This window comes from Homarus americanus, unplaced genomic scaffold (assembly GCF_018991925.1).
Source record: "Homarus americanus isolate GMGI-L3 unplaced genomic scaffold, GMGI_Hamer_2.0 scaffold6865, whole genome shotgun sequence".
NCBI lineage: Eukaryota > Metazoa > Arthropoda > Malacostraca > Decapoda > Nephropidae > Homarus > Homarus americanus.
In genome coordinates, this window is record NW_024719829.1 from 96,589 (window position 1) to 111,565 (window position 14,977).

Below are 14,977 nucleotides of genomic sequence, written 5' to 3' on the forward strand. Positions count from 1 at the left end.
TCTGGCTAATGGAGAGTTCTGAGTTTGAGGAATTCTGGCTAATGGAGAGTTCTGAGTTTGAGGAATTCTGGCTAAAGGAGAGTTCTGAGTTTGAGGAATTCTGGCTAAAGGAGAGTTCTGAGTTTGAGGAATTCTGGCTAAAGGAGAGTTCTGAGTTTGAGGAATTCTGGCTAATGGAGAGTTCTGAGTTTGAGGAATTCTGGCTAAAGGAGAGTTCTGAGTTTGAGGAATTCTGGCTAAAGGAGAGTTCTGAGTTTGAGGAATTCTGGCTAAAGGAGAGTTCTGAGTTTGAGGAATTCTGGCTAAAGGAGAGTTCTGAGTTTGAGGAATTCTGGCTAAAGGAGAGTTCTGAGTTTGAGGAATTCTGGCTAAAGGAGAGTTCTGAGTTTGAGGAATTCTGGCTAAAGGAGAGTTCTGAGTTTGAGGAATTCTGGCTAAAGGAGACATTACTGTATTGTACTACCAGGGATAATAGTTTAAGGTGTGTACACTTTCCAGAGTACATACATGTGTGTGTGGAAAAGGTCTACACAGTGCATTAAACACACCCCCCACAGTCTTCCACCTCCTCACAAGGCAATTTAAAATCTCATCAAAACAAACAAACAATTCCTTACAAACAAACAAATTCCTTAAAATTAACAAACACAAAAGGGGCAAGAAAAATATTCAGTTTTTAGCCAATGGTTTTTTTATTACCATTTGACAATACATAAAAATCTTACACTAGACCACAAACGGAAAAAATTGTAGGGATTATTTTTTTTGGGATGGGGTCAAAGGGGGGGTGGGGTAGAGGAGGGGTTTGAGGGTAAGGGTGTGGGAGAAGTTTTTTGAGGGAGGAGGCTACAGTGTGGAAAGGGTGATTTTTTTTACGATACCGTCAGTTTCTAAAGATCTATCTGAGATCAAATGCCAAGCCAGCAGCATTGTTTATTAACACTGATGGTTTTAATACACAGAAAATAAACCTAATTAATAATAAACTTCCTGGAATGACCATGTAGCGACCCTCATGTCTAAGAATCAGGTAGATGACGTCTTAATAAAGGCTTAATCCAGGTAAGTGACACTGGATCAAGTCTTAATCCAGGTAGATGACGTCTTAATAAAGGCTTAATCCAGGTAAGTGACACTGGATCAAGTCTTAATCCAGGTAGATGACGTCTTAATAAAGGCTTAATCCAGGTAAATTAAACACTGGATCAAGTCTTAATCCAGGTAGATGACGTCTTAATAAAGGCTTAATCCAGGTAAATTAAACACTGGATCAAGTCTTAATCCAGGTAGATGACGTCTTAATAAAGGCTTAATCCAGGTAAATTAAACACTGGATCAAGTCTTAATCCAGGTAGATGATGTCTTAATAAAGGCTTAATCCAGGTAAATTAAACACTGGATCAAGTCTTAATCCAGGTAAGTAAGACACTGGATCAAGTCTTAATCCAGGTAAGAAACTGGATCAAGTTTTAATCCAGGTAAATAAGAGACCGGATCAAGTTTTAATCCAAGTAAGACATCTGAATCAAGTTTTAATCCAAGTAAATTAGGCTTTTTGCATCTGATGCTTGCTGCTGGAGTTGCTGTTGCTGATGCAGAAGGAGCGATGCCCTGGTGGCTGCCGAGATGGTGCCGCCATGGGTTGTGGGCGGCTGCTGCTGCTGCTGTAAACCCACATCCAGGAGTGGGTTGGAGGCCGCCAGCATGTGTAGACTGGCGCTGAGGCTCGCTAAACTCACCTGAGCGCTTGGCACACCTGGGGGGGGCAGAGACACGTTTTTTTTTACAGGTATTCTGGGGTACTTACCTCACCTCCCAGCCAATGAGAGTACTCCATATACCACCGGCCAATGAGAGTACTCCACACTGCGAGACTAATGTACTGTACATACCACGGGCCAATCAGAGTACTCCACATATCACCGGCCAATGAGAGTACTCCACATACCACCGGCCAATGAGAGTACTCCACATACCACTGGCCAATGAGAGCACTCCGCCACAACTCTAATCTACGTAAGAAGAAAAATAAGGCGCTGACACGTTAGGTTAGGTTAGGTTAGTCCTCTAGTTCGCTTTAACAACACAATTGACATGTGAACACACTATGGTGTCTGGTCATAATTAATTAGCAATTTATGGCAATATTTAAGAATTTATGGCAATATTAAAGAATTTCTGACTAAGAATTTCTGGCAATATTTAAGAACTTCTGGCAATATTTAAGAACTTCTGGCAATATTTAAGAATTTATGGCAATATTTAAGAATTTATGGCAATATTAAAGAATTTCTGACTATTTAAGAATTTCTGGCAATATTTAAGAACTTCTGGCAATATTTAAGAACTTCTGGCAATATTTAAGAACTTCTGGCAATATTTAAGAACTTCTGGCAATATTTAAGAACTTCTGGCAATATTTAAGAACTTCTGGCAATATTTAAGAACTTCTGGCAATATTTAAGAACTTCTGGCAATATTTAAGAACTTCTGGCAATATTTAAGAACTTCTGGCAATATTTAAGAACTTCTGGCAATATTTAAGAATTCTGGCAATATTTAAGAATTTCTGGCAATATTTAAGAACTTCTGGCAATATTTAAGAACTTCTGGCAATATTTAAGAACTTCTGGCAATATTTAAGAACTTCTGGCAATATTTAAGAACTTCTGGCAATATTTAAGAACTTCTGGCAATATTTAAGAACTTCTGGCAATATTTAAGAATTTATGGCAATATTTAAGAATTTCTGGCAATATTAAAGAATTTCTGGCAATATTTAAGAACTTCTGGCAATATTTAAGAACTTCTGGCAATATTTAAGAACTTCTGGCAATATTTAAGAACTTCTGGCAATATTTAAGAACTTCTGGCAATATTTAAGAACTTCTGGCAATATTTAAGAATTTCTGGCAATATTTAAGAACTTCTGGCAATATTTAACAACTTCTGGCAATATTTAACAACTTCTGGCAATATTTAAGAACTTCTGGCAATATTTAAGAACTTCTGGCAATATTTAAGAACTTCTGGCAATATTTAAAAACTTCTGGCAATATTTAAGAACTTCTGGCAATACATTGTGGCAATATTTAACAACTCCACGTAAGAATTAACATTTGGTAATAAATCTTTATCTTACATAAAGTTAAAATTCAAGGTTAAATACATAAATTTATATCAAAACCTCCATATAACGAACTCTTGTCACTATAGTCCGCTAAACCGAGGTTCCATATATAAAGGACCCTCGATAAAATGAACTTTTTATCTATAGAATTCATTATATGGAGGTTTCACATATAACGGACCCTCGATACAATGGATTTTCTCAACTCTAGTTCATTATATGGAGGTTCCACATCTAACAGACCCTCGATATAACGGACAATCCTCGATACAGTCCATTAAATCGAGGTTCCGTTAAAAAAAAACCACAGAATCAATAAACAGATAAGTATCCCCTCCCACGAGGTATAATGAAGCAGTAAGCAAGCAAACGGGGTGATTACAAGCGATCGTTAGTGATGGTCAGGTAAACGAGCAACAGTCAGGTGGAACTAGTAGCAGATGTGTTCGACCAATAGCGTGAGAGGACGATATCTTAGGTGCTATTACAACAAAACAGAGTGGTTGTTTGTGTGTGGTGATTAGACTTTCAGGGGTTGTTAAGGGTTGTGATTAGACTTTCAGGGGTTGTGAAGCAGTGGAATATAATTACTTTCATGGGTTGTAATTACACTTCCATGGGTTATGAAGCAGGGGTTGTAGTTGTAATTATAACAGGTGATGGTAACAATGGGGAAAAGGTTGAATACTAATAAACTACAACTCACAACCATAAGATAATGAATTAACTAGTTGTAATTTCACTAAGACAATGACCTACAACTCACAATCCTGAAAAAACAAAAAAAAAGTTGTAATTTTCGCCACAAATCGAGGAAATGAACAAAGTGTCAGGGTTGTAATTTTATAACCAAAGGAATTAACTTTGTGTGTACATGTTGTGAGTGTCTGTGTGTGTATTAGTTTATGTACGTTCATGTGTGTGTGTAGACGATTAATTAGGTTACTTAATTACCCAAGCGTCTCGCCTAACCAAACTAAACACCTATTTCTGGGGGATTAAAACAATGTACCTTTATTTGTTAATTATTGACAGGTGACATGGTTAACACCTGTCGTGACCTCGTTAAGGGGCAGGCGACATGGTTAACACCTGTTCTTGCTGTTATTACACTATCATGCTATGGTAGTGTGTGAGGCAACAGGTAGTAGGTATTGTAGCAGGGAATAGTGTATGGTTATGGTAGCAGGTGGTAGTTAGGCAAAGGTCTAATCACCAAGCGTGTCAACATGCTAAACAGCCAATAGGAAATCACATTCGCTTGGCTAGGGATGACAAGCCATTAGCCCCCACTGGTAGTCAGGAGTTGGTCGTTATCATCCGTTTATTAATTACCATTTCTCATTCATTCATTAATATTTATTTTTGTTGATTTCGATTTTTTTTTTGGTCGTATCTGAATTCGTTTATTGACTTGTGGGGTGAACTAGGGGTGATGTGGTCCTTATCACCTGTAGATTAGCTCCCCACCAAGTGTTTACCTGTAGATTAGCTCCCCACCACGTGTTTACCTGTAGATTAGCTCCCCACCACGTGTTTACCTGTAGATTAGCTCCCCACCACGTGTTTACCTGTAGATTAGCTCCCCACCATGTGTTTACCTGTAGATTATTTCCCCCAAGTGCTCACCTTAAGCCACCTCCACCCAACCAAATCTAACCACCCCATAACTATCTTGGGAGCTAACATGAAAATGATTACTTGGGGGGGGGGGTGCTAATCGTCAGGTAAGCCATAAGGTCTAAAATTACACACACACACAGTCTCATTCGAAGCCATTCCTACACCACCCTCGTGTCTGATAAACGCCAATATTCCGAGACTACGAAACAATATATCAACGTCGTCAGAGGTAAACACACGGAATCGGACCCTAATGAAAAATTTGTCGTGATTTAGGCATACATTCAAATATACAGACACAGACAGACAGACAGACACATCGTAAAGACTGGCACTTGACATGAGGATTGATATTTTCAGACTTCTATTATACAGGGTGGTCCATAAGTGATGCTATTATACAGGGTGGTCCATAAATAGTTTTAATAAACCATGGCGTGTATTACCGAGACACAAATAAAGTTAATGACTGAATTGTTAAATGTCAACAGTAATACAGTCCACCCCCTGATTACTTAATGCAAACTACAGCTGATCACAAGTAACTATCACACACGAGGTCACGGGCCCTAAAGGTGATGTTAATGTTCGTTACCCTGTTCCTCAATGCCATACACCTTGGTTTATGTGGCCCTACAGGTAGTAATGAAGGGGGTTTATGTGAGGTGGCCATGACTGAGGTGGCCATGACTGAGATGGCCATGAGCCCCACCTACCACACCTGCCATAATCTATTGTAACTCAAACTATTTAAAATTAATTAAGTCATTTAGTCATTAACTTTATTTGTGCCTCAGTAATACACACGATGAATTATTGAAGCTATTTATGGACCACCCTGTGTAATAACTACGTCTGTAACCCCCCTCCCCCCGCCCCATCCGGATTCATCAACACCCTCACACCAACAGTACAGTGCAAAGTTTGACCATCGACCAACAACTGATATACAATAGTGACAATTTCAACTCAAAATATAGGAACAAAACTATTAGGGCGACACTCAGTACTTAACAGCCAATGTCGACCTGACCTGAAGCACCCTGTCCACCATACACTCGCCCCCAACACTGGATGAGAAGCCAAGAAACACCGCAAACTACACTGGGAGAGAAATGACGACTCCCTACCCCACCTAGGTGAGGAAACTATGAATTCCTAACTACACCACAAGGAACAAGAACCATCTCCAACACCCTGCGGAGGACCTCCCCAGACCACGTGGTTCGTCTGTAGTGAGGTAGAGAATCAACACCCAGGCAGTCAGCGCTAACATCAGGTCACAAGAATGTTTACAAGTCCAGCTTAAATACCACCACATCTATAATAAATCTATATGTTGACTCTATGTTGACTATGTTGACTATGTTGACTCTATGTTGACTATGTTTCTATATTGAAAGTTTTTGTCAATCAAGTGACCAGACTGAACGCCTCCAGCATATGCAACTAATCATCTCTGTTCGTTGTATATTATTAACCTCCGGGCTGCTGCCAGGTTATATTAACTCTCTCTCTCTCTCTCTCACACACCCAAAACCAGAGAGGGATAGAGGCACTTCCTGACCAGTGTGTTAATGTCTCTACTCCTTCTGACCACCGTAGGATTGGCTCTACTCCTGACCACCAGAGAGAGAGAGAGATAGAGGCTCCTCCTGACCACTGTGTTTATGTCTCTACTCCTCCCCAACGTAGAATTGGCTCTACTCCTGACCACCATAGGATAGCCGCCTCCTGACCACCTGTGACAGCCTGCACACTCACCGAGATTTGGGTTAGTGTCACACTGGGCCACGGAGCATCAGTAGGTAGCATCAGCAGCACAGCAGGTGTAACAGCAGCAGTAGCATCAGCAGCAGTAGCATCAGGGGGTCTACTTGGAGGCAGGGTTGACAGCCAGGGATGGGATACCTGGGAAAGCAGCTTGGACAGAACCTGGGGCGGTGGCAGCGCCGGGGAGGGAGTACTGGGGTCGGAAGTTGGCAAAGTTTGCGTTTCCGAGAGTCTGTAGTTGACCGGCCGGCGAGTAGCCCACTGGGAACGGGGTCGTCTCTTGACCTGTGTGGAGGGGGGTTAAAGATCAATTAGTTTGGTGATAGAGGTCAATTAGGTGATAAATCAGGTCAATTGTTAGTCTATTGATGTATAAATATGGTGACCTTTGGTGGGGGTTAAAGGTCAATTAGGTGATAAATCAGGTCAATTATTAGTCTATTGATGTATAAATGTGGTGACCTTAGGTGGTCAATTAGGTGATAAATCAGGTCAATTGTTAGTCTATTGATGTATAAATATGGTGACCTTTGGTGGGGGTTAAAGGTCAATTAGGTGATAAATCAGGTCAATTATTAGTCTATTGATGTATAAATGTGGTGACCTTAGGTGGGGGTTTAAAGGTCAATTAGGTGATAAATGAGGTCAACTATTAATCTATAAATTAGAAATGTGGGATAAATGAAGTTTTATCCAGATCTATCACTGTATTAAAAATAGACTACACCTTTTCACATATCCGTTGAGACATTGTTACATAACTATTTGACAAATTTCATAACCGAATGACAGAACACATATTGAATGACACTCTAAAATAACTGTTGGTTCATGCTGACAGAAGTGACTGACGTAAGTTATGAGGTTGACAGACGTGAACAATAAACCGACAGTCTACATAGAGTTTGAGAATGTAACAACTGGAGAATGACAGACCACCAACAGTTATTTTAGAGTGTCATTCAATATGTGTTCTGTCATTCAGTTATGAAATTTGTCAAATAGTTATGTAACAATGTCTCAACGGATATGTGAAAAGGTGTATTACTGTATTAAAAATTGATTATTATTGTATTAAAATACAGTAAAAGTCCAAAAATCCAGAAGCCACAAATCCAGACCACCCGAGAATCCGGACTTTTCTAAAACTCAAACTTTTTTTTTAGCGGGCTTGTGTGTATGTGCGCATGCGTGAGCGCCACAGCTGCACAGCCACCACGTGGTCGCCACTTTAAAACGAACAATCAAACTGTGACAACGTATGTAATTTTGAGTCCTACTGTTTCCATGTACAGAGTACTGTACTGTACAAGCCCATAATAATGGCTCCTAAAGTAGATAAACTTGGTTGTGTGAAGAGAAAGAAGAACACGTTGAAACTGAGTGACAAACTTGAAATAATTAAGACACTAGAACGTGGTGTGAGCAACACTGATCTAATGGAAACATACAACATTGGAAAGTCTACAATTTATGATATAAAAAAGGCAAAGAATAAAATTCTAGAATTCACAACTTTATCTTTAAAACTGCTCCTTTTGATAAATGAACCATGCTATATTACTAGTGAATAAACTATCAAAATGTACCTGTTCATCTCTTCTTTATTCCTCCTTAAATTGGAATTTTAAAAGTACTGCCTGAGAGTCCAGACCGACCCAATCCCCAGGCTGTCCGGATTTTTGGACTTCTACTGTAGACTATTATTGTATTAAAAATAGACTATTATTGTATTAGTGTGTTCATGTATGTGTGTGTTAGTGTGTGTGTGTGTGTGTGTGTGTGTGTGTGTGTGTGTGTGTGTGTAAATAATCCTCAGTGACCAAACAACGAAAACACAACAAAAAAATAAGACAAAATCAAAACAAATAAACTATAAAAAAAGCGAAGAAAAACAGACAATAAAAAAACTTAGTAAAAATACTGAACAAAAGTTAATACTGAAAACTACACAACAGCAAGTTAGCAAAATTATTAATAAAACAAATAATTCTTTTTTGTTTCCTCCAACAAAAACAAACAAACACACAGTTGTTTAACCACTTAGGGGCAATAAATGAAGCCATGCATAAGCACAGATGATATACTATACAATATAATGGAACAAGAGACTATGGAAATTAGGTCACAGATTCGAGGCTATGGAAATTAGGTCACAGATTCGAGGCTATGGAAATTAGGTCACAGATTCGAGGCTATGGAAATTAGGTCACAGATTCGAGACTATGGAAATTAGGTCACAGATTCGAGGCTATGGAAATTAGGTCACAGATTCGAGGCTATCGAGCTATAGACAGATTCGAGGCTATTTGCTATTAGACCAAGAAAATAGCAATGATATATGACATTTATTTGAGATAAAAAAATATTCACTGTGTAAAATTGACTTAAAATCTATTATATGCGTTAAATTGGCCAGTTTAGTGTCTTTTAACGAGCTAACGAGGTGATTGCGTATTCTCCTAATATAATCTTACCTAAATCTAACCCTATGCAGCTAAAATAATCACCACAAGGGAAAACTATAGAGAAAATTAATCACAGCTGCACAGGAACTTTACAATGTATATAGTTTAGAAATGGTTATAGAATTAGTGGTATATTGCAGTGAACCATGAGAGAGAGAGAGAGAGAGAGAGAGAGACCACTATACTAAAGTTAAGTAAAACAACAATATACCAGATAACAGAGAGGCAGAGAGAGAGAGAGAAAGTGAGTAAGAGAGAGAGTTATATAGCAGCGTAGACTTCCCCTCACCTCCCCCCTGAGCGGTCTTGTCCAAATTACCAGCTCCGGAGGCCAGGCGGGAGAGAATGGATCGCTCGGACATCTGTAGCCTCTGGGCCACTGGGGGTATGCGGGCGAGAGACGCTGGCAGCCGCGTCACGTCGGACTTCATGTCGGACAGAAGTTCCTCCAGCTGGTTTAATACCTGTGGGGGGGAAGGCGTTTGAGATCCATGGCGTCCAAGATGGGTGGTTTAAGTCAGATCCAAGTCCAACTGGGTGGTTTAAGTCAGATCCAAGTCTGACTAGCTCGTTTATGTCAGGCTGGGTGGTTTATGTCTGACTAACTCATTTAAGTCCAATGGTTAAGTCCAGCTAACTGATTTAAGTCCAATTAAATAGCCAAGTCCAACTAACATACATTAAGTCCAACTAATGTTAAATTAATCTTTTCAAATCCAACATTTCCACTAACAAATTATTACTTTATATAATTACCTAAATAATTAATCTAAACAAATCAGATAAGTCCAACAAATTTTTAACTTATGCCTTAAATAATTGTATTGAGATAATTTTGTTTTGATTATAAATTATTGATAAACCTCCATCTAATGAACTATATAGAGATGAAAGTCCATTATATCAAGGGCCCATTATATGTAAAACCTCCATCTAATGAACTATATAGAGATGAAAGTCCATTATATCAAGGGCCCATTATATGTAAAACCTCCATCTAATGAACTATATAGAGATGAAAGCCCATTACATCAAGGGCCCATTATATGTAAAACCTCCATCTAATGAACTATATAGAGATGAAAGTCCATTATATCAAGGGCCCATTATATGTAAAACCTCCATCTAATGAACTATATAGAGATGAAAGTCCATTATATCAAGGGTCCATTATATGTAAAACCTCCATCTAATGAACTATATAGAGATAAAAGTCCATTATATCAAGATTTCACTACAGGCTCATCAGTCAAGTCAGTAAAGGCAGCATCTTACCTTATTTAGTACAGCATTGGCAGGTTTATTCCCAGCGAGGGATTCCTTGCTCAGGTGCTGGTGTGACTCGGCCAGACATTCGACCTCGGCAAACCGGGCATTGAGAGCGCAGGCCGGGTGATGTGGATCCTGTTGCAGGTTGAGGAAGGCTGCTCTTCTTAACTGCTCCTCAATCACCAGAGCCTGTTCCAGCAGCTGTAGGGGGAACGAGGTGGTTGGAGTTGTTTACAGATCGTATTGATAATTTACAAAGATTATTTATTTTATTTTTTTAACGTAATTTGTGTCTTTTACAAATATTTAATAAATTTTACACTCTGACACCCTCCCTCCAGCCATGACCACACCCTAACACACCCATAACCACACCCTCCCTCCAGCACCACACCCTAACACACCCTCCCTCCAGCCATGACCACACCCTCCCTCCAGCCATGACCACACCCTCCCTCAGCCATGACCACACCCTCCCTCCAGCACCACACCCTTACACCCTCCCACTCCAGCCATGACACACCCTAACACACCCATAACCACACCCTCCCTCCAGCACCACACCCTAACACCCTCCCTCCAGCCATGACCACACCCTCCCTCCAGCACCACACCCTAACACACCCACCTTAAATCTTCTCGCCAGGAATTTATTCTTAATTTCCAGAAAGTTCCCTTTGCCGACGTCCATCTTGAACGGCTCGTTAATGATGGCAAACCTGACGTCGTTCTGTATGTCCTGCCAACGACCGTACCCGTGGGTAACGATGCCCGCCAGCAGCCAGTAGTCGTGTCTGAGGGAGAGAAGGTTCGGTTAGGTTAGGTTAGGGGTGGGTTGGGTTAGGTTAGGGGTGGGTTGGGTTGGGATTAGGGTGAGTTGGATGGGATTAGAAGTGGGTTGGATTAGGATTAGGGAATTGGGTTGGAGATTAGGATTAGAGTTAGGTTAGGTTAAGGAGTGGGTTGGAGTTAGGTTAAGTGGGTTGGGTTAGGTTAGGGTGGTTGGGTTAGGTTAGGGGTGGGTTGGTGAGGTTAGGGGTGGGTTGGGTTAGGTTAGGGGTATTGGGTTGGGTAGGTTAGGGTGGGTTGGGTAGGTTAGGGGTGGGTTGGGTTAGGTTAGGGTTGGGTTGAGGTTAGGTTAGGGGTGGGTTGGGTGCAGGTTAGGGGTGGGTTGGGAGGTTAGGGGTGGGTTGGGTTAGGTTAGGGGTGGGTTGGGTTAGGTTAGGTTGGGTTGGGTAGGTTAGGGGTGGGTTGGGTAGGTTAGGGGTGGGTTGGGTTAGGTTAGAAATTGGGTTGGGTGGGTTAGGGTGGGTTGGGTTAGGTTGAGGTGGGTTGGGTTGGGTTAGGGGTGGGTTGGGTTAGGTTAGAGATTGGGTTGGGTAGGTTAGGGGTGGGTTGGGGTTAGGTTAGGGGTGGGTTGGGTTAGGTTAGGGGTGGGTTGGGTTAGGTTAGGGGTGGGTTGGGTAGGTTAGGGGTGGGTTGGGTGGGTTAGAGAATTGGGTTAGGTAGGTTAGGGGGTGGGTTGGGTTAGGTTAGGTGGGTTGGGTTAGGTTAGGGGTGGGTTGGGTTAGGTTAGGGGTGGGTTAGGGTTAGGTTAGGGAATTGGGTTGGGTAGGTTAGGGGTGGGTTGGGTGGTTGGGGTGGGGGTTAGGTTAGGGAGTTGGGTTGGGTAGGTTAGGGGTGGGTTGGGTTGGGTGGGGTGGGTTGGGTAGGTTAGGGAGGTGGGTTGGGTAGGTTAGGGGAGGTGGGTTGGGTTAGGTTAGGGGTGGGTTGGGTAGGTTGGAATTGGAGTTGGGTTAGGGGAAGTTGGGTTAGGTTAGGGGTGGGTTGGGTAGGTTAGGGTGGGTTGGTAGGTTAGGGGTGGGTTGGGTTAGGTTAGGGTGGGTTGGGTTAGGTTAGGGGTGGGTTGGGGTAGGTTAGGGTTGGGTTGGGTAGGTTAGGGGGTGGGTTGGGTTAGGTTAGTTGAGAATTGGGTTGGGTTGGGTTAGGGGTGGGTTGGGTAGGTTAGGGGTGGGTTGGGTAGGTTAGGGGTGGGTTGGGTTAGGTTAGGGGTGGGTTGGGTTAGGTTAGGGGTGGGTTGGGTAGGTTGAGAATTGGGTTGGTAGGTTAGGGTGGGTTGGGTTAGGTTAGAGTTGGGTTGGGTAGGTTAGGGGTTGGGTTGGGTTAGTTTAGGGTGGGTTGGGTAGGTTAGGGGTGGGTTGGGTAGGTTAGGGGTGGGTTGGGTTAGGTTGGGGGTGGGTTGGGTTAGGTTAGGGGTGGGTTGGGTGGGTTAGGGGTGGGTTGGGTAGGTTAGGGGTGGGTTGGGTTGGAGGTTAGGGTTGGGTTGGGTTAGGTTAGGGGTGGGTTGGGTAGGTTAGGGTGGGTTGGGTTGGGTTAAGGTGGGTTGGGTTAGGATTAGGGATTGGGTTAGGTTAGGTTGGGTTGGGTTAAGTTAAGGTGGGTTGGGACTTGGAGTTAGGATTGGGTTGGGTTAGGTTAGAGTTGGGTTGGGTTAGGTTAGAATTGGGTTGGGTTAGGTTAGGGGGGTTGGGTTAGGTTAGGGTGGGTTGGGTAGGTTAGGGGTGGGTTGGGTAGGTTAGGAATTGGGTTGGGTTAGTTTAGGGGTGGGTTGGGTAGGTTAGGGGTGGGTTGGGTAGGTTAGGGGTGGGTTGGGTTAGGTTAGGGGTGGGTTGGGTAGGTTAGGGGTGGGTTGGAGTGGGGGTTGGGTGGGGTTAGGTTAGGGGTGGGTGGGTTAGGTTATTAGGGTGGTTGGGTATGGTTAGAGTTGGGTTGGGTAGGTTAGAGTTGGGTTGGGTAGGTTAGGGTTGGGTTGGGTAGGTTAGAGGTGGGTTGGGTAGGTTAGAGATTGGGTTGGGTAGGTTAGGGGTGGGTTGGGTTAGGTTAGGGAGTGGAGTTGGGTTAGGTTGGGTTGGGTTGGGTAGGTTAGGGGAGTGGGTTGGGTGGGATTAGAGGTGGGTTAGGTAGGTTAGGAATTGGGTTGGGTTAGGTTAGGGTGGGTTGGGTGGGTTAGGGGTGGGTTGGGTAGGTTAGGGTGGGTTGGGTGGGTTAGGGGTGGGTTGGGTTAGGTTAGGGTGGGTTGGGTTAGGTTAGAGTGGGTTGGGTAGGTTAGGGGTGGGTTGGGTAGGTTAGGGGTGGGTTGGGTTGGGTTAGGGGTGGGTTGGGTAGGTTAGGATTGGGTTGGGTTAGGTTAGGGGTGGGTTGGGTTAGGTTAGGGTTGGGTTGGGTAGGTTGAGAATTGGGTTGGGTAGGTTAGAAGTGGGTTGGGTGGGTTAGGGGTGGGTTGGAGTTAGGTTAGGGGTGGGTTGGGTAGGTTAGGGGTGGGTTGGGTTAGGTTAGGGTGGGTTGGGTAGGTTAGAAGTGGGTTAGGTTAGGTTAGGGGTGGGTTGGGTAGGTTAAGGGGTGGGTTGGGTTGGGTTAGGGGTGGGTTGGGTAGGTTAGGGTGGGTTGGGTAGGTTAGGGGTGGAGTTGGGTTAGGTTAGGGGTGGGTTGGGTAGAGGTTAGGGGTGGGTTGGGTAGGTTAGGGGTGGGTTGGGTTAGGTTAGGGGTGGGTTGGGTGGGGTTAGGGGTGGGTTGGGTTAGGTTAAGGGGTGGGTTGGGTTAGGTTAGGGGTGGGTTGGTTGGGTTAGGGTGGGTTTGGTTAGGTTAGGGGTGGGTTGGGTTGGGTTAGGGTTGGGTTGGGTTAGGTTAGGGTGGGTTGGGTTAGGTTAGGGGTGGGTTGGGTTAGGTTAGAATTGGGTTGGTTAGGTTAGGGTTGGGTTGGTTAGGTTAGGGGTGGGTTGGGTTAGGTTAGAATTGGGTTGGGTTAGGTTAGGGGTGGGTTGGGTTAGGTTGAGGTGGGTTGGGTAGGTTAGGGGTGGGTTGGGTTAGGTTAGGGTGGGTTGGTTAGGTTAGGGGTGGGTTGGTTGGGTTGGGGGTGGGTTGGTTAGGTTAGGGGTGGGTTGGGTAGGTTAGGGGTGGGTTGGTTAGGTTAGGGTGGGTTGGTTAGGTTGAGGTGGGTTGGTTAGGTTAGGGTGGGTTGGGTTAGGTTAGGGGTGGGTTGGGTAGGTTAGAGTTGGGTTGGGTAGGTTAGGGTTGGGTTGGTTGGGTTAGAGGGTGGGTTGGTTAGGTGGGGTGGGTTAGTTGGGTTGGGGTGGGTTGGTTGGGTTAAATTGGGTTGGGTTGGGTTAGGATTGGGTTGGTTGGGTTGGAGGTGGGGTTGGGTTGGGTTGAGATTGGGTTGGTTAGGTTAGAATTGGGTTGGTTGGGTTAGAGTTGGATTGGTTGGGTTGGGGTGGGTTGGTTGGGTTAGAGTTGGGTTAGTAGGTTAGGGTTGGGTTGGTTAGGTTAGGGTTGGGTTGGTTAGGTTAGAAATTGGGTTGGTTGGGTTAGGGTGGGTTGGTTAGGTTGAGGTGGGTTGGTTAGGTTAGGGGTGGGTTGGTTGGGTTAGGGGTTGGGTTGGTTAGGTTAGGGGTGGGTTGGTTGGGTTAGGGGGTGGGTTGGTTAGGTTAGGGGTGGGTTGGTTAGGTTAAGGGTGGGTTGGGTTGGGTTAGGGGTGGGTTGGTTAGGTTAGGGGTGGGTTGGATTGGGTAGAATTAGATTGAGGTTAGGGTGGGTTGGTTAGGTTAGAGTTGGGTTGTTTAGAATTGGGTTGGTTGGGTTAGAGGTGGGTTGGTTAGGTTAGGGGTGGGTTGGTTAGGTTAGGGGTTGGGTTGGTTGGGTTGGGGTGGGTTGGGTT

General features: G+C 43.8%; 1 protein-coding gene and 1 long non-coding RNA gene across 2 annotated transcripts; both read right to left on the reverse strand.

The window, feature by feature from the left end:
• Positions 1 to 1,097: 1,097 nt before the first annotated feature.
• LOC121860301 (chromodomain-helicase-DNA-binding protein Mi-2 homolog) lies at positions 1,098 to 11,057 on the reverse strand (the record flags this gene model as incomplete). Its single annotated transcript, XM_042357374.1, is given in 5 exon segments — positions 1,098 to 1,756; positions 6,689 to 6,811; positions 9,314 to 9,458; positions 10,270 to 10,464; positions 10,892 to 11,057. Coding segments are annotated over 5 exon segments (853 nt in total), but the record flags the coding sequence as incomplete, so codon positions are not given.
• On the reverse strand, positions 4,509 to 5,479 carry LOC121860302. Its single transcript, XR_006087851.1, has 2 exons — positions 4,732 to 5,479; positions 4,509 to 4,641 (listed from the first exon to the last, which is right to left on the reverse strand). It is a non-coding gene; the product is annotated as an uncharacterized LOC121860302 (long non-coding RNA).
• Positions 11,058 to 14,977: the final 3,920 nt, after the last annotated feature.